Here is a 19,859-nt window from a genome sequence, read left to right as displayed (position 1 = left end):
CCCATTACAGGTTTTAAAAGCTCCTGTCAGTGCGGCAGAGTTTCTGTGTCTGATAAAGATGAGTGCAGAGAAGATCTCAGTGCTGCTGCTGCTGGCAGTGATCGGCTCACATGCAGCTCCAAACGCCTCAGAGTGTGACGGTTTGACCAAAAGGCTGCCGACAAAAGACCTGAACAAGGTGAAGCACGGAGGGACGCTTTCATGAGGAAGTTTGACTGCATGATGAATCAGCAGGTTATGGAGACGTGTTGACAGGCTCTGCAAGTATGAAGAAAAGATGGAAGGAGATGTTTGAAAAGCTCATCTTCTTTAATTCTTGTGTCTCGCTGTGGGTGGTGAGCAGGTGGAGGAAACATCTAGAGGTGGAGGTTTGACTGAGGAGGATAGGGATAGACGGAGGCAGATGATCGACTGTAGTGACCCCTAAAAGTCGTGCTCTCATGTGCAACATTTCCCTTCATTTGCTCCACAAACGTTTCAAACGTTTGTGTTTTTTATTTCATTGTTAAATTCTGACATGTTTTCAGCCGCTGATTCAAACACGCCTTTGCTTCATGCAGATTTTCAGTAACTGGGTTCTGGTCTGGGGCGTGTCCGACCGTGAAGAAGCTATAGATATGTTGCCAAATGTCTCCAGCTCACACGTGGAGTTTAAACTCCTTCCAGACAACAAAACCTTCTCGTACATCGAGAGGAACATGTTCAAGTGAGTTCTGCCTCTGGAACTTAAAGCGTATCATTCCATGTGACGTTTCCTGTTTACGTGACGTCGGTTTGTGTTGCTGTTTCTCAGTCACAACCTTTCTTCCTGCACTACTTACTTCATCCATATGACCGTACCATCTAATATTGAGACCGAGCTCCAAACCCTGCATGCTGACAACATCCGTAAGTGTCAAAAAAAAGACGGAGTGCACGTCTTAATCAATGATTCATCTATTATTCATTTAATTTTTTTATTAAATAAAAGTTATTATTTTGTGATTGATTAATTAAACAAAAAGGATAAAAAAAAACGATGCTTTGGCTTTGATATGACCTAAAACGAGTTGTTTACTTTGTCCACTACTGTTTTTGTGTGTCAGGACTAGAGAAGGGCAGACAGCCTGTGGAGTACAATGACACCGGAGCTGTGGACTTCTATGAAAGCTGCTCTGATTGTTTGCTGCTGGTCTACAAGTCCTCAAGATTTCGATACCTGCTCAGCTACAGTAAAACCCATGTTCACACTGAAAACAGACTTTCGGTTTGACTGTTTGATCTCACTCTTATATGCTGTGTGTCAGAGGAAGAAGGGTCACATCGGGACGTTGAGCAGCACAAAGCCGCCCATGACGACCACAGGAAACTCGCCGAGTGTCTGGGGTTCCCTAAAAAGAAGCCGTACGTCTATGACAGAGTGGCTGGTGAGTGTCAATCACATCACGGAGAGGACAACTGAACAACCGGGGCACAGTACTAGAAGAAAGGACAGTAAAGGCATTTGTTGTTGTCAAAAATAACTAATCGTTTGTTTGTTTTCTTCTATCAACCCAGACTTCTGTCACAAGAAATCCGCTCCAGAAGCAAACCCTGATAACCAGTCTTAGGAGGATTGTTTCAACTTTTATCAGCAAGAATAGTTTGTAATGAAATAAAAAAACAAGCAAAAAAGTGTAATAAGTGTTTTGGATTCTCAAAATAAAAAGAGCTGCTCATTTTTTACCTGTATGTTTCTAAGGAATTAATAGATTCCTTTCCAAATCCTACTCTACACTGTAGAGGACATCCTGAGCTTTCCAGTGATGTGTCATGTGATGAGTTTGCATCCTAGGAACTCTAAGTTTTACATCTACCAAGATGGCTGCCATACCATTTACCTCATTTTATGGAAAGGTGAAAGGCAAGTCCAATATTCTGTATCTATTCCTTTTTTTTGCCATGATACTTATATATATTCTTGGTCATAAACATGTTAGGAACAATATTTTTAGATCTAAAAAAAGTTTCATGTTTTCTGTTTTAAAACAGCAGGCGTTTAATGAATGTCCACTGTAGAGGACACCGGGACCATTTTAATGTACTTAATGGCTGCACATTATTTTAGGAGAAAAAAGTGAAGCAGAGAGGATTCTATACCAGATGGTTAAGGGAGATTCAGATTTGGAGCTTTTGGATGATAAAAAGGATGAGGATGAGATTCAGGAAAAAAATAACTTATTTTTTTACTTAACTTGAATTCATTCATTTTCGTAATTCATTTTCTATACCGTTTTATCCCTTTCGGGGTCACGGGGCTGCTGGAGCCTATCCCGGCCACTTGTGGGCGAAGGCAGGGGACAACCTGAACAAGTCGCCAGTTTGTCTCAGGGTAGATTGTCCACAATCACACATCCATTCACTCTCACACTCACACCTAGGGACAATTTAGAGTTGCCAATTAACCTAAGAAGCATGTTTTTGGACGGTGGGAGGAAGCCGGAGATCCCGGAGAGAACCCACACATGCACGGGGAGAACATGCGAACTCCACACAGAAAGGTCTCCCATTGATGTTGATTTTTCACATCCCCCACCCAGGACCTCAGGTCCAGGAACAACAGTTCGGTTTCCGTCCTGGTCGTGGAACAGTAGTCAAAGTCTACTTTATTGTCGATTCTTCACATGTGCATCACATACAATGAATCGGAATTCCGTTTCTTATTCTCTCATGTCTGTTCAAGAGAAGAAAAATAAAATAAGATGAATAAATGAAAAGAAAGACAATTTGGCTAGTAGCCATTAAAGTACGAGTGCACTTGAGGCAGTGTCTCAAGGCAGCGGGGGGGGGGGGGTTTCGTTTGAGCACTGTTCATGGGGTGAGATGGGTGGTGGGTAGGTGGAGAGGGGAGAGGGTGTTTAGCATTCCTTATGGCTGGTGTGTGAAGCTGTTTCTGAGCCTGGTGGTGCGGTAGCGGAGGCTGCTGTACCTCCTCCCCGAGGGCAGAAGGCTTGTGTGCAGGGTGGTGTGCGTCCTTGATTATTGTTAGTGCTTTGTTTGTGAAGCGGATGATGTATAAGTCCTGCAGGTAGAGGAGTGGTGCTCCAATGATTCTCCTGGCTGTGTTGATTATGCGCTGCAGGGCTCTCCTGTTGCTGTGTGTGCAGCTGCCACCCCACACAGTGATGCAGCTGGAGAGGATGCTCTCAATGGTTCCTCTGTAAAATGTGGTCATGATGGCTTGAGAAGCACCTGATCTTTTTAGTTTCCGCAGGAAGTAAAGAAGTTGCTGGCCTTTCTTTGCCAATGATGTGGTGTTGGCGGTCCAGGAGAGGTCCTCATTGATGTGTACCCCCAGGAATTTTGTGGTGCTCACTCTCTCCACAGCAGTACCGTCGATGATCAGTGGCAGGTGTTGAGTGTGGCCCCTCTGGAAGTTGACAACAATCTCCTTTGTCTTGCTGACATTTAGCAGGAGCTTATTATCTCCGGACCATTTTGTCAGCAGATCTACCTCTTCCCTGTTGTTGGTCTCATGGCCCTTGGTGATAAGACCTACCATGGTTGTGTCGTCTGCAAATTTCACAAGGTGGTTGGTGCTGTGGGTTGTTGTGCAGTCATGTGTCAGCAGGGTGAAGAGCAGCGGACTAAGCACAAAGCCTCGGGGTTCCCCGGTGTTGAGGATGATTGTATTTGAGGTGTTGTTGCCGGCACGTACTACATAACAGCTCTACACCATCTTAAGGGTGCTGGAGGGAATGCGGGAGTTTGCTCATCCAGTCCAGATGTGTTTTGTGGATTTGGAGTAGGCGTTCGACCGCTTTCCACATGGTGTCCTTTGGAGGGTGCTTTGGGAGTATGGGGTCCGGGGAGCCTTACTGAGGGCTGTCCAGTGATCTTATCCTCACTTTAACTCAAACCTGTTGCTGGTGCAGGTTGGACTCCGGCAAGGATGCTCTTTATCACCGGTTCTGTTCATAGTTTTTATGGACACAGGCAGGGGCCGGAGGGGGGTCTGGTTTGGGGACCACAGGGTTTCATCTCTGCTTTTTGCAGATGACTTTGTCCTGTTGGCTTCATCAAGCTGGGACCTCCAGCGTGCATTAGGGCGGTTTGTGGCAGAGTGTGAAGCGGCTGGGATGAGGGTCAACCCCGCTTAGTCTGAGGCGTGTTTCTCGACCGAAGAAAGGTAGTTTGCCCTCTCTTGGTGGGTGAAGTGTCCCTGCCCAAGGTGGAGAAGTTTAAATATCTTGGAGTCTTGTCCATGAGGAGGGGAAGACAGGAGCATGAGATTGACAGGCAGATCGGAGTGGCGTCCATAGTTATGCCGTTGATGTACTGGTCCGTTGTGGTGAGGAGAGAGCTGAGCCAATAAGCAATGCTCTCAATTTACCGGTCGATCTTCCTCTGTAGCAGATGGTCCAACAAGTAACAAAAGAGTGATACAGAATTTTGTTGTTTTAGAACAAAATTGAATGTTTTTTGGGTGAATATCACTCTAAAGATTTAACCTGCTCCTTTTTTCTGATTTTCCAAATTTCAAAAACTTCTATTTTCACAGAAATATCGTGCTGTTATCTTCTACAGTGGACGTGTTGGGAAATTAAAATAAAAAACATCTAAAAAAAATTAAAATTGTAAGGTGTTTCTTTTAGGCCCAAATAGATAAGAAATCACAAAAAACAGAAATTGTGAGACACTTTTTTTCCTAAGTTCTCAGGAGGATATCTCATTTTATTTTAATTTTTTTAATGATTTTGGTTCTTTTGAGACAAAACACATTTGAAAAAATAACAACAGTCTGTCATTATAGAACTGGAAAATAACAAAATATACAAACCGCACTTTAAGATCCACTTAAAAAAGTCACACAGAACTAGGTTATTATATTCAAACTGATTAAGTAAATAGCTATTAAGAACAACAAAATTAATCCACAACTAGTACTTTAATCTTGTGGCACATAACCCCTTAGCAGAAAGTAGTCTATTTAAGTGTACTACAAGTTTACTTGGTCTGTCCCTGGGGGGTGGGTTCGGGTCTTTGCCCCTGGGTACTGGGCCCCGCCAAGTCTCCAACTGTGGCCGAGCCTGGTCGGGCCAAGTTAACAACACCCCTGGTGGGTCCCCTTTCTCCCCGGGGTGCTCCCCTCCTGGGCGGGGGCGGCTGGCCCCTGCCTTGCTCCTCCCTGGACCAACCGTGGGCCGGGTGGGTGGCTGCCTGGAGTGTGGGGCGGGTCTCCCTTGGGGGGTCCTGGCTCGTACCTGGGGTTGGGGCGGGGGAATGCCCGGAACTCCTGGGGGGTGGTGGGCTGCTCGTATGGGGCTGTGGGCGCCCTTCTCGGGTGGGGCCCTTCGTTGGGCTCTCCCGGCGCGGCGGGGGGCTGCCCTCCTGGTTGGGCTGGGGCGACGCTCCCTTTCCCTCCATGCCTCCCTGCTCTCTGGCTCTGGGGGCCTCGCGGCGGTCCTCCTGGCCCTGGCCTGGGTGGTGGGCTGGGTCGCCCAGGGTGCGGTTGTTCCCTGCCTGCGGCCGTGTGGCGTTGGGGGTTCCGGCTGCCGCTGCTGATGCGGCGGGGGTCTTGGTGTGGGGATGGCTGGGCACTCTCCTTCCTTCTTTTCACATTCCACCGTCCATTTTAGAAAAACATAAACACCTGAGCACAGGTGTTAGCTCACCTTTGCACTAAAAGTTTGCATGATTAAATGACTGAAATATTTCACACTAGTTGGTTTAAAGGCATAAGTATGTGTGTGTGAACACTATCTGTTTTGTGTACATGTTGACATGTGGACGTTTTTTTTTTCTTTCAGCCAGCAGGTGTGTTGATAAAATTTGAGTGTGTGTGGACAGGCCCCGCCCTTTTTGTACTACATTTGAACCTTACCATAATGATTAACAACCAGTAAACTTGTTGCTTTATGCTGCTTCATGGTCTTATCCCCACCCTCCTATTATCACCCTCTTACCCCCCCTCTCTCTCTAACATCCCTCTCTCTACTTCCCTTCTTTCCTTTTCCGTCCGGTCCAACACTAAAGATTTTCAAACCTGATTGGAATTAATAAAGTTTGGCCTCAATTACAAAAGGGGTTTATTCAGACATACCTTTGGTTTGTCTGAAGATTAATAACCCCTCTTGTTAAAGTAAAATATGTCCAACGCAAGAGGCCGTCAGCTCTCATCTGCCTGCCCAGCTGTTGGACAGGACAAGTTAAAAAAAAAAAAACAACTTTAAGTGTACTTTTTTTTTTGTGCCCTGCTGTCCTGTTTTAGTTCTTTGGTTTTTGTGTTTTTTGTCCGCTCCTCACGAGCTCACGCGGCATGATTGAATAATCAAGTGCAGGAGCGGACTACTTCTTTGTATTTTGTTTGTCATTTTTGTTAAAGTCACTTCCTCTCTTTTCTATTGGACATTGTTTTATAAGTGCCGTATCTGACCGAGTGTGCTGTGCATCACAGTTTTCTTGCATATTTGAATTTTTTATTTTTGGTTTTGCAACGATTGTGATTTTCTTTTTTTCGCACGTTTGCTGTGATGTCATCGGTACAATGGTATTGTACTGCAAATAATGATCCTGTGTTAATAAAACTTTGACTTGCTTTATGGCAGTTATAAGTTTTTACTCGGTGTAACATTTGGCGTTGTCGGCAGGATACCAAAGGGAAGTGACTTGATTTTTTTTCTGTAAACTCTGCAGAGCATTTGTCTTTTACTTATTTTTGAGGACAGCAGGGGCAGTATCTGCTCAGGAGTCGTGGAGTCTGAGAAGGGGGACATGTCACGGCGGATAAAGGACCTGGAAAATGAACTTGCTACCGTGAGAGCGGCAGCCACAAACCCCGGTCCGTCATCCTCACCTGGAGCCTCAAGTGCGAACATTGAGACTGTAAGACCAACTCCAGTGATCTATGTGCAGCAGGACAGAAAGCTGCCTGTTTTTTTCAGGAAATCTGGACAATACAGACTCATTGACTTTGAATGGATTGAACTAATGACCATTGCTGTACAAACCAGGGGAAGATCTGAGAATGAACGAGCCCAAATTGTCTTTGATCATCTTGAGGGAGCTGCTCGTACAGAGATAAACTTTTTGCCCAGAGATCAAAGAGAATGTGTTGAGGGTATTTTTGCAGCTCTTAAAGATGTATATGGTGGAACACACTCTCGGGTTGCATTACAACGAAAAAATTTTTAACCGCAAGCAACAAGAGAGTGAATCGTTAATCGATTATTCACATTCTTTAATGGAACTTTAATGGAATTCTTCAATGGAGCAGATAGTAAAATCTGATGGGCATGCTGCTGTTACAGCATCCAAAGACCTGCGTGACCAATTCTGTGATGGTGTCAGTAATTCAGCATTGAGGATGAGGTTGAATGATCTGATTAATGTCAACCCACAGTGGACTATTCGGGAAGTGAGGGGTAAAGCCACTACGTGGATGGCACAATATGGAAATCAGCCTCTGAAGCTTAACTGTAGTACAGTGGCTGCCTCCTCTGAGAGTGTTACCTGTAGTTCCTCAGAATATGGTGAATTAATGTCCTTGTTGAAACCACAACAGACACAGCTAGAATTGGTCATTAAGGCCTTCAAACGTCAGAGTTCACCTCCCTCTAGAGTACACACAATGAGGCCAAGAAGAACTGTAGATGGGAAACCAATCCTCTTCAGATGCGAACAGAGTGGGCATATTGCCAAATTTTGCCCTGAAAAGATTTAGGGGAGAGAATGTGACTGGAATGCCATCAAAACCAGCAGGAAACTAGAACCCCCCAGTGCACAGAGCCAAACACTGGTGGGGGGTTTGCAAGGCTACACTGATGACCTTCAAATGAACAGACTGATTGGGGAGTGTGTGGAGGGGGAGGTTGATTTTGAAGGGGTTATGGTTCCATGTCTGATGGATCCAGGGTCTTTGGTCACCACCCTAACCGAAAGTTGTTTTCGAACTAACTTTTCTCACCTGTCTGAACAAAGCTTTAAAGATTGTGGGTGGCTGGGCCTGTAAGCTGCAAATGGATTAAGCATTCCCCTACTTGGGTTACATTGAGTTGGATGTCACAGTACTGGGTGTAACCCTTCCCAGCCGAGGCATATTGATTGTAATAGACCCAATGGACTATTCCATGAAGCAAAGGAAGGTTTCTGTGCCTGGGGTGTTGGGAATGAAAGTGTTTAACCCTTTGTTCTGTGAATTACACGAGCAATATGGCTCAGACCTTTGGGAGGCCCCTGTCTTTAGTTGGAGGAAGTCCCTGAGATTCTCCCAGAAGATGGAGGTAATTAATAACTCTCCTGACCCTTATCCTGCACGTCTACAAGGTAAGAAGCCTGTTTGCATTCCGCCGGGTAGTCTGGTGTATGTCCCTGTGACATGTCCACATATGCCTGCGCATCAACATGTAGATCTTTGTGTTGAGCCCTTGGGGCCAGAGAATAATGGTCTCCCTGAGGGCTTGTTGGTTTCGCCTTCCTTAGTGAAAGCAGAAGGAGGTAGGACATATGTCCCCGTTACCAATGTTGGTACGAGTGAGACATGGTTAACACCCCGGAGAGTGGTGGCTGCATTCCAAACAGTTTGTGTGGCACAAGGGAGTGGACCTGAGGCATGCATTTCAGTTAATTCTGAAAGTTGTGTGGCCACAACCTTTAGCTCTGAAGCTACTCCAGATACCACTGACTCAATTCTGCCACAGCTTGAGCATCTGGATGAAAAGGACAAAGAGCAGGTTAAGGCTCTGTTGTCAAAATACAACAGAGTTTTTGCTAAGAATGACCTTGATGTGGGTTGGACAAATCTAATGACACATGAGATCCTACTATTAGATGAAACACCAGTCAGACAGCCATGCAGAAGAATTCATCCATTCCAGTATGAGCTGGCACGCAGCCACATCAAACAGTTGCTAAAAAGTCATTTTATCCAAGAAAGCAGCAGCCCATATGCATCACCCATTGTGCTTGTGCAAAAATAGGATGGTGGTCTGAGGAAGTTCGTAATGGTAAATGGTGTATACTTATATAGCACTTTCTACCTTCTTACGAAGGCCCAAGCGCTTTACAGTCACAGTCCCATTCACCCATGCACACACACATTCACACACTGATGGCGGCTCCGCTGCAGAACATTGGCGCCAACCTCCAACCAGGGGCAAGGTGGGGTTCAGTGTCTTGCCCAAGGACACAGGGGCGTGCAAGGCAGGAATCGAACCTGCAATCTCACGATCATGGGTTGACCGCCCTACCGCTGCACCACGGCCGCCCATTCAGCTGCCGAGTAGATTACAGGCAGCTGACTGCTAGGACCAGAAAAGATGCATTCCCCTTGCCAAGAATTGACGAGTCTTTGGAGGCTTTGGCTGGAGCACAGTGGTTCACAACACTTGATTTAGCCAGTGGATACATCCAGGTGGAGGTGGCTGAAAAGGACAAGGCAAAAACAGCTTTTTGCACACCGTTTGGTTTATTTGAGTTCAATCGAATGCCTTTTGGGTTATACAATGCACCCAGCACTTTCCAGCGCCTCATGGAAAGACTTTTTGAGGACTGTCGTTTTCAGTCGGTGCTACTGTATCTGGATGATGTCATTGTTTTTTCTTCCTCTGTTGAACAACATCTGCAACGTTTAGAACAAGTTTTCTCTCGGTTAGATGCACAAGGCTTAAAGTGCCGTTTTTTTTAGAAGCAGCTGAAGTATTTGGGCCATGTGGTGTCAGCTGAGGAGCTGTCGACTGATCCAGAGAAAGCTGTTGTAGTCCGTGACTGGAGAAGACCAGCTAACCTAGCTGACCTCAGATCTTTTTTGGGGCTTGCAAGCTACTACGGAAGGTTTATCGCATGGTTTGCAAAGATTGCTTCTCCATTAAACCATTTGGTAGCTAGATTTCTCCCTCCTGGAAGAAAGGGTAAGACGCCTAAAAAGCCGGTGGATGAATTTTGGGACGCAGAGTGTGAGCAAAGCTTTCAGGAACTGAAGCTTTAAAAACTACCCCTGTTCTTGCTTATGCAGACTTTCAGAAACCCTTTGTGGTGGAGGTAGATGCTAGTCATGCGGGGTTGGGGGCTGTACTGTCTCAAGAGCATGAAGGTAAGTGGCGTCCCGTGGCTTTTGCAAGTCGTAGCTTTAAGCCTACCGAAAGGAACATGAATAACTACAGCTCCATGAATTTGGAGCTTGTGGCAATCAAGTGGGCGGTTACGGAGAAGTTTCGGGAGTATCTGCTGGGGAACGCATGCAGTGTTCACGGACAACAACCCGTTAAGTCATCTAGCGACAGCAAAGTTGGGTGCCACAGAGCAAAGGTCTGAGCTGGCAGCGTTTGATTTTACAAAAAAAGTATAGCCCAGGTTCCCAAAATGCCAATGCTGAGACGTTGTCCCGTCAGCATCCAGTGTTGGAGTTGTCAGAGGCTAGGCCTTTGGAGAGTGAGAGGGTTTTAGGGGTGCAAGCGGAGATAAGTACTTTACCTGGGTTGTCTCCTTCAGACCTCTACCCTTTACAGCAGCAAGACCCTGTCCTTGGTCCCTTTATGAAATACTGGGAAAGCGGTAAAATGCCAGATGCAAGACAGAGGCACGGGTTAAGTAAACCAGTCTGGGAATTGATAAGGCAGTGGAAGCGTCTCCGGGAGCACGAGTCGGTACTCTACCGCTGTATTTACAGTTCAGACGGACAGGGAGAAGCTAATCAGTTAGTGCTGCCTCAGTCTTTACAGGAGTCCATTCTTCACTCCCTGCATTATGAGCATGACCATCAGGGCACCGAACGGACTTTGCAGTTGATTCAGTCGATGTATTATTGGCCGAACATGTATTCAGATGTGGAGAAGTGGTGCAGGAGCTGTAAGAGGTGCGTTTTTTAGGCATTACAGCCTAAAATAAAGACTTATATGGGTTCAGTGAAAGCCTCTCGACCTCAAGAAATTCTGGCAATAGATTTTACTGTGCTGGATCCGGCTACTGATGGTAGGGAAGAACATTTTGGTGATGACAGATGTGTTTTCAAAATATGCACAAACGGTCCGTACAAAAGATCAATGAGCTAGCACTGTTGCAGAGCCAGCATTTATTCGGACCAGAAGCAGAATTTTGAAAGTAATCTAGTGCACCAACTTTGCAAACTTTATCAGATTGACAAAAGCCACACAACCCCTTACCATCCCCAAGGGAATGAGCAATGTGAACGCTTTAACCGCACACTGCACGACCTCTTACGAACATTACCTCCTGAACAGAAACGCAGATGGCCTCAGCACCTTTCTCAAATTACATTAGCCTACAAGCGACTGTCCATCAATCAACTGGTATGACCCCATATTTTCTGATGTTTGGCAGAGAACCGAGGTTTCCCTTTGGGCGAATGGTTTGAAGAGCACCAGATCTCTTTAGCTGTGGCCTACGAAGCGGTGCAGCGTAGGATGGAAAACGTCAGGAGACAAAGAGACCTTAAGATGAAGGATCAGTGTCTGGCCCCAGATTTTGAGGAGGGTGATTTCGTGTACACTCGGAATCATGGAGGTTTTGTAATGAAATTAAAAGCCTTTTGTCACAGTCCATAATATAATTTTTCATCTTTTTCTATTTAATTGTATTAAATAAAAAAATAATCATAATTTTAAGTTTACCAAATATAGATATTAAATACAGATAAAAATTACACTGGCTCACTTTTACTGGTAAACGTTTTCTTATGCTAAGGGGTTACAGACACTTTAAAAGGTTCCACAAAAGTTGGACATTTTGTCTAGAATTATTAGGAGAATACTTAAGAACCCTATTACCACAGCTACAGTGAATTCAGAGATACAACTATTAATGTAACTTAAATTAGTACAAATGATCATGGAAAAAAAATCAGCTTAAAACTTTTTATTACAGTCCATAATGTAATATGAATACTTTTTTTTTTACCTCATTCTAATTTAACGAAGAAAAAACCAAGTCAGTTAAATTTTAACTGAAAAAAACTATTTTTCAAACTAGTTAAAGATGAGGTTTATGGGAAAGGCTTTGAATTTGCGAGTTAATTTACCCAACAAGATTCTTTGAAATTGCAAAATGCATTAATATCGTTTTTATTGTTGATGATAGTGTTGTTGAAGGTTTGTCAACTGTTGTTTTTTTTAACTTTATTATTAAAAACAAATAGAACAGTTATTCATGACAAGAACAATAGTCATAACAATAAGAATGCCAGGGGATAGTACATGTATTACAGACTAAACAAAATAGATGGTGTGTTAAAAAAAAATGCATAATGAGTAGTAGCTATCTAGCGTGATTGTTTTGGTTGCAAATGAGCCACAAGCAATCGATGCAGTGCCACCGCCTTTTTTATCTCCCTTGGTAGTAAATAGAAAGTTAAAATTTAGTGGGGAAGCTTCAGTGAGACTAACAGGAGCATGAGTACCTAGCCAGGTCTCTGTTAAAAAAAGTAATCTAAGTTGTTGTCTAAAATGAGCTCTTTCACAATAAAAGATGTGTTTAAAGACAGCCAATGTTTAAAACAGCAAAGTTCAAAACCATGTGTGCGTGCAGATGGATTGATTCATATTTTTTGTCCAGTCATGCGTGAATGTGATTGAGATATCAAACTGTGCTGGTGGATTTGAGCTGGGGGTGTTTGTGAGATCTGCTTCTTTTGTGAACTGGGATGTGTTGAGTGAAAACTGTGGTTCTAACTGAGGATGGATGCTGGTGGACCAGACGGTCAGTGATCAGTTTAGCAGAGCGGAGTGTGAGTTCAATGTTCATGGACAGAAGTTGAGATCCTGTTTGGTTTGGATGGATGCCGTCTGTTTTAAAGAGAGATGGTCTGTTTTAGAAGGTGGTGAAATTGTCAACATATGGAATATTATTGGAAATACAGTTTCTTTTAATGAGATATGAATATATCTGGGATGCCTTGGCGAGCAAAATGAGCCTTAAGTTTTTTATCACTATAGTGAACTTTGTGTCTGGTAGATAATCTATTTCCCAAAGATGTGTGTAATAGTGCACTGTGATCAAATAGTCTCTGTTGTCAAAGCAAAACAAGTCTGTGCCCACCTTTGCCCAAGGTCTATTTGGCAAAGGCGGCTTACCATTCTGCATGAGTGCTGCTCCCAACCATGTGTCTGAGGCATCACACTGCACTGTGAGCTTCATTTAGTCTTTAGTCAAAGAGATGTGGGCAGAACTTGGCTAAATAGTTCACCATTCCTAAGAGCCTCTGCAGTGCTTTGACATCTGCAGGTTGTGGCATTTCATTGATGGCTCTCACTTTTTCAGGGTTTATCTTCAACCCATCAGCTGTTAGAAAATGTCCAATGTAGGCAACTTCTTTTCGGTGCAATTTTAATTTTTCTGCATTTAATTTGAAGTTCTTCTGTATGCACCTGTTTAAGAACAGTCTTAATTTCTAATCATGATCACGTTCAGCAGCCTCTTGTGTCTCCCCTTAGCCTGTGATCAGTACATCATCTGCAATTTTGAAATATGTGGAGTTTCTGTGAGGATTTGTCATGTGCAGCTCTGACCAGGTGATGCAATCTATGATGCATAGTGGTTCAAGCTGTCTTTTTCCTTCAGAAAAACCCAAATCAATGCATTTTTCTCAATAACATCTCTTTAAATATTCTCTGAGTAGAGTCACATTGATCTGGTGGGCAGTTGAAATTCCCTTCTGTTTGATCCCATTAATCATTAGCATTTCGCTTTAAGAAGTTATTTGTGTGTACCGAGAACACACAAAGTTTGAGTTGACCCCATTACAGGTTTTAAAAGCTCCTGTCAGTGCGGCAGAGTTTCTGTGTCTGATAAAGATGAGTGCAGAGAAGATCTCAGTGCTGCTGCTGCTGGCAGTGATCGGCTCACATGCAGCTCCAAACGCCTCAGAGTGTGACGGTTTGGCCAAAAGGCTGCCGACAAAAGACCTGAACAAGGTGAAGCACGGAGGGACGCTTTCATGAGGAAGTTTGACTGCATGATGAATCAGCAGGTTATGGAGACATGTTGACAGGCTCTGCAAGTGTGAAGAAAAGATGGAAGGAGATGTTTGAAAAGCTCATCTTCTTTGACTCTTGTGTCTTGCTGTGGGTGGTGAGCAGGTGGAGGAACATCTAGATGTGGAGGTTTGACTGAGGAGGATAGGGATAGATGGAGGCAGATGATCGACTTTGGTGACCCCTAAAAGTCGTGCTCTGATGTGCAACATTTCCCTTCATTTGCTCCACAAACATTTCAAACTTTTGTGTTTTTTATTTCATTATTAAATTCTAACTTGTTCTCAGCCACTGATTCAAACACGCCTTTGCTTCATGCAGATTTTCAGGAACTGGGTTCTGGTCTGGGGCGTGTCCGACCATGAAGCAGTTGAAGCTTTCTTGCCAAATGTGTCCAGCTCACACGTGGAGTTTAAACTCCTTCCAGACAATAAAACCTTCTCGTACATCGAGAGGACCATATTCCAGTGAGTTCTGCCTCTGGAACTTAAAGCGTATCATTCCATGTGACGTTTCCTGTTCACGTGACGTCGGTTTGTGTTGCTTTTTCTCAGTCACAACCTTTCTTCCTGCACTACGAGCTTCATCAATGTGACCGTACCTTCTAACAATGAGACCGAGCTCCAAACCCTGCATGCAGTCAACATCCGTAAGTGTCAATAAAGACGTTGTGCTCGTCTTACTCATTGATTCATCTATTAGTTATTTAGTTTTTCAAAAATAATAGTAATAAAACACATTTTGTGATTAATGAATTAAACAAAAATGATCAAAAACCGGTGCTTCGGCTTTGTAATGACCTAAAACGAGTTGTTTACTTTGTCCACTACTGTTTTTGTGTGTCAGGAGTGGAGGAGGACGGACAGCCTGTGGAGTACAATGACACCGGAGCTGTGGACTTCTATGAGAGCTGCTCTGATTGTTTGTTGCTGGTTTACAAGTGCTCAAGAGTTCGATACCTGCTCAGCTACAGTAAAACCCATGTTCACACTGAAAACAGACTTTCGGTTTGACTGTTTGATCTCACTCTCATATGCTGTGTGTCAGAGGAAGAAGGTTCACATCGGGACGTTGAGCAGCACAAAGCCGCCCATGACGACCACAGGAAACTCACAGAGTGTCTGAGGTTCCCTAAAAAGAAGCCGTACGTCTATGACGGAGTGGCTGGTGAGTGTCAACCACAACACTGAGAGGACAAACAAACAACCGCGGCACAGTACTAGAAGAAAGGACAGTAAAGGCATTTGTTGTTGACAAAAATAACTAATTGTTTTTTTTCTTCTATCAACCCAGACTTCTGTCACAAGAAATCCGCTCCAGAAGCAAACCCTGATAATCAGTCTTAGGAGGAACGTTTCAACTTTTATCAGCAAGAATAGTTTGTAATGAAATTTAAAAAAGCAGAAAAGTGTAATGAGCGTTTTGGGTTCTCAAAATAAAAAGAGCTGCTTCTTTTAAAAGGCCTTTCTTTTTATTTCATATCTCATATTTTGTTGATATTTTTTTTAATGATCTGTTTTTTTGAGACAAAATACATTTGAAAAAATAACAGCAGTATGTCATTGTAGAACTGGAAAATAACAACATATACAAACTGTACTTTAAGATACACTTAAAAAAGTCACACAAAACTAGGATATTATATTCAAATTGATTAAGAACTCCTCCAGGGCCAACTTGATGGCTAAGAGTTCCCAGTTTCCCACGTCGTAATTGCTTTCTGTGGGTGATAATTTTTGTGAGTAGATGGCACAAGGTTTTAGCTTGCCTGAGGACAATTTTCTTTGAGACAGGACTGCACCAACACCGGAATCGGATGTGTCGACTTCGATGATGAATTGCCTAGTGGGATCGGGTTGAATAAGAATGGGTGCGGAGACAAAGAGTCTTTTGAGGGTGTCGAAGGAGGCCTGAGCTTTTGGGTTCCATTTAAAGGATTTGGAGATCGAAGTGAGCTGAGTAAGCGGAGAGGCAATGCTGCTATAGTTAGGAATAAATGTACGGTAAAAATTACAGAGCCCCAGAAATTGTTGCAACTTCTTACGAGTTTCTGGCAGTTCCCACAGGGAAATGGCTTCAATTTTGGCCGGTTCGGGGCGGATGCTACCTGCTTCAAAGACGTAACCCAGGAAATGAATGGATGAAACATGGAATTCACATTTTTCGGCCTTAACAAAAAGTTGGTTTTGCAAAAGTCTGGACAAAACAAGGTGTACATGGTTCTCGTGTTGAGTGGGGTCATAAGAATAAATTAAGATGTCATCTAAATAGACTAATACAAAGCAGTTAATGAAGTCACGAGAGGACATCATTCACAAGCAGCTGGAAGACTGTGGGGACATTGGTCAAGCCAAATGGCATTACAAGATACTCGTAATGACCAAGGGGAATGTCACGCTCCGGTCCGGAGTGAGACCAACAGGTCCAAGGCAAAAACAATAAAAACCACTCCAGAAGTTTTTGTGAATGTAAAAATGACTTATTTATTTTCTAGCAGGTAACCAGCAATGTCAATACATGCTCTGAAACACAAACTCCTCTCTCTCCTGAACCAAAATTCTCACTCTTTTATAAGACATGGTCCCTCCCCTGGGCCATGTGGTTCCAGTTGAGGTTAATGGTTGATTTTTGGTCAGGCTCTACAAAAGCCTACCAAACCCAGAAGTTGGGTCCGTTGACCCAGGAAGTGAAACTGAAGAAGGTAAGACACAAGTCAGCAAAACTTACAAAAACATAAACATAATACACCCAAACAAATCACCCAAAACAATAAAAGAGTTAACAGTGTGTATATCAGCGTGTGTTATCAGGAACTTGCTAAAATGTTTTAAATGGTTGAATGTGTGCGCCCACCCAACCAGCATTAGCTTGGTTCCTGAGTATATGATGTGTATGTGTGTGTATGTTTGAGTTCCTGTGTGGAGTTTCAGTCACGGGAAACTGCCACAGGGAGTGTTGAATGCGGTCTTCCATTCATCACCTTCTCTCATGCATACAAGGTGATAGGCGTTTTGGAGATCTAATTTAGAAAATATACTAGCTCCTTGAACTGAATCGAATACGGAGCTAATGAGTGGAAGAGAATACTTATCTTTAGCTGTTATTTGGTTAAGTTCGCAGTAATCAATACAGGGGCGTAAGGATTTATCCTTCTTTTCAACAAAGAAGAACCCCGCGCCCACTGGAGAAGCTGAGGGACGATTGTGTCCCGAGGAAAGTGCCTCTTGGATGTATGACCCCCATGGCTGCTTTCTCGGGACCGGATAGATTAAATAATCTACCTTTAGGTAAGGTAGAGCCCTGAAGTAATTCCATGGCACAATCATAAGGTCAATGAAGTGGTAGGGAACTGGGTTTGGCTTTGCTGAAAATGGCCTTGAATTTATGATAACACGAAGGAACTTTAGAGAGATCAAAATTTTCGGAAATAGCTTCACAGTGGGGTGTGGCGGCAGGAATGGCTGACTGGAGACAGTTAGCCAAACAAAACACGCTCCAATTAATAACGCGATGATGAACCCAATCAAACTGGGGGTTGTGAAGTTTGAGCCAAGAATAACCTAAGACTACGGGATTTTGAGTAGACTGAGTGAGGAAAAATTGAATATGTTCACGGTGATTTCCTGAAGTGATTAGTATCGGTTTCGTGCGATGGGTGATGAGCGAGAGGTGTTGATCCCCCAAACCAGCTGCTCGATTGGACTCCATTCGGCTCCGGAATCAATGAGGGCTCGGGAGTCAGAGATCTCTGAGTTATAGCAAAGCTTGACAGGGATATATAAAAAGTCTTTTCTGGTGGAAATGACCGACTGACCCTTCTGCGGCCTGTCTTCTAGCGGGGGGGGGGGCGCTCCGGAGTTTAAACGTAGTCGGCATTGCGAAACCTGATGGCCCTGCTTGCCGCAGTAGTAGCACGAACCCTCCTCTCTGTGTTTCTGATGCTCCTCATCGGATAACTTAGAATGGCCAATCTGCAATGGCTTTTCCAGAGGTTTACGTGTCATCTCGGACGGAGAAAATGAATTGGTGCTGGTGGAATGCTGAGGAATGCTAGGCGATAGCTTACAGGGGTGATGACTGCATTCTTTGTGGCGAGGTGAGTGACAGAACGTAGGGCTGCAGAGACAAGTTTTGTGAAAGATGGGGCTTCAGGTTGAGTGCATAGATGGTCTTTGATGGTGTCATTAACAGATTAATAGAAAATACCTCTTAGTGCTGGATCGGACCACCCTGCCTCCAACGCTAGAATCGGGAAGTCGATCCCGTGATCGCTGACCAATCGATTGCGTTGCTTGAGCCTCAGCAATCGTCAAGTGGCTTCTTCCTGCTTGTTGGGTTTATCGAAGACTAGGCGGAATTCTCAGATGAAGCGCTCGTAGGGAAGATGTGTGATGGGATTGGGCGCTAAGAAAGCCTGGGCCCATTGCAAAGCCTTGTTTCTGAAAGAGTCAACTATCAATATAATTTTACTGCGGTCGGTGTGGTAGTACATGGGAGCTTGTTGGAACAAAAGTTGACATTGCAATAGAAATCCACCACAGGCTACGACCTCACCCAAAAAAGGTTCAGGCTGGAGACGGAAGTTTTCCGGTGCTGAGTCGGAAGTGGAAGTGGGCATGTTGCCGGAAGACGGGAGTGGATCTGAAACAGTGGAGTTAAACAAATGACCAGTTATTTCCGTAAAAGTTCGTGTGATACCGTTAATACATGAAAACAGATCCTATTGAATAGTCTTACTACGAGAAATTATGTTGGAGTGGAGTTCCAAGAATATTCCTTGCTGTGAGATCGTGTGGCGGAGACCTTCAAGGTCAGCTGGGTCAGGAGTTGGGCCAGTTTGTTCTGTCATGATCCGAGGACGAGACAGACCCAGATACTGAAACCCAGAAGGAGGACACAGGTAGGATGTAAGGTAAATAATAAGATTTATTTTGATCCGGCGAGGTTGGTTGATTTGGCGTGGCTGGAGGTTCTGGCGAGGTTGAAGATCATGGCGAGACTAGAGGTCCAGATGTAGTATGGATTTGTGGCATGGCTGAAGGTGTTTGCGAGCTCGGGATGCGTGGCGTGGCTAAAGCCTAGGACGAGGTAGGTCTCTTTAGGAGATCAAGGAATGTAGCTACTGCTCGTGGAAGCGTCTGACTCAGGTGACTCTTGTGGCATGACGTCCTGAGGCAGAGAAAAACAAGGGTTAGCTAGAAATGAGGCTAGGGGGCCAGACATGGTTCTAGGAAAGAACGAGCACCATTAGGGGCAACGAACTGGCGTGAATACTGGAGCTGGGTCTCCTTAAGTAGAGAAGAGTCTTGATGAGGTGAGTAGTCACACCTGGTGGGGGAAGAGAACTGACAGAGGCACCATGACAATAGATGGGCTGTTAAAGATAATGCATGATGCTCAGATGAGTAGTAGCTATCTAGCGTGATTGTTTTGGTTGCAAATGAGCCACAAGCAATCAATGCAGTGCCACTGCCTTTCTTTTTAAATCTCCCTTAAAAAGTTAAAACTTAGTGGGGAAGCTTCAGTGAGACTAACAGGAGCATAGGTACCTAGCCAGGTCTCTGTTAAAAGAAAGTAATCTAAGTTGTTGTCTAAAATGAGCTCATTCACAATAAAAGATTTGTTTAAAGAGAGTGCATGTTTAAAACAGCAAAGTTCGAAACCATTTGTGCGTGCAGATGGATTGATTCATATTTTTTGTCCAGTCATGCGTGAATGTGATTGAGATATCAAACTGTGCTGGTGGATTCGGGATGGGGGTGTTTGTGAGATCTGCTTCTTTTGTGAACTGGGATGTGTTGAGTGAAAACTGTGGTTCTAACTGAGGATGGATGCTGGTGGACCAGACGGTCAGTGATCAGTTTAGCAGAGCGGAGTGTGAGTTCAATGTTCATGGACAGAAGTTGAGATCCTGTT

The 19,859-nt window shown here is 44.2% G+C and overlaps 1 protein-coding gene across 1 annotated transcript; it reads left to right on the top strand.

The window, feature by feature from the left end:
* Positions 1–15,336, top strand: LOC101169298 (saxitoxin and tetrodotoxin-binding protein 1). Its single transcript, XM_004073733.4, has 14 exons — positions 1–178; positions 561–706; positions 794–888; positions 1,086–1,211; positions 1,287–1,406; positions 1,537–1,587; positions 9,971–10,048; positions 11,296–11,448; positions 13,663–13,883; positions 14,265–14,410; positions 14,498–14,592; positions 14,790–14,915; positions 14,991–15,110; positions 15,237–15,336. Exons 1-14 carry the CDS (start codon positions 59–61, stop codon positions 15,287–15,289), a joined length of 1,650 nt encoding a protein of 549 aa, XP_004073781.2. The 5' UTR covers positions 1–58; the 3' UTR covers positions 15,290–15,336.
* Positions 15,337–19,859: the final 4,523 nt, after the last annotated feature.

Source organism: Oryzias latipes, chromosome 11 (genome assembly GCF_002234675.1).
Source record: "Oryzias latipes chromosome 11, ASM223467v1".
NCBI lineage: Eukaryota > Metazoa > Chordata > Actinopteri > Beloniformes > Adrianichthyidae > Oryzias > Oryzias latipes.
This window is presented reverse-complemented; position numbering and strand designations above follow the sequence as displayed.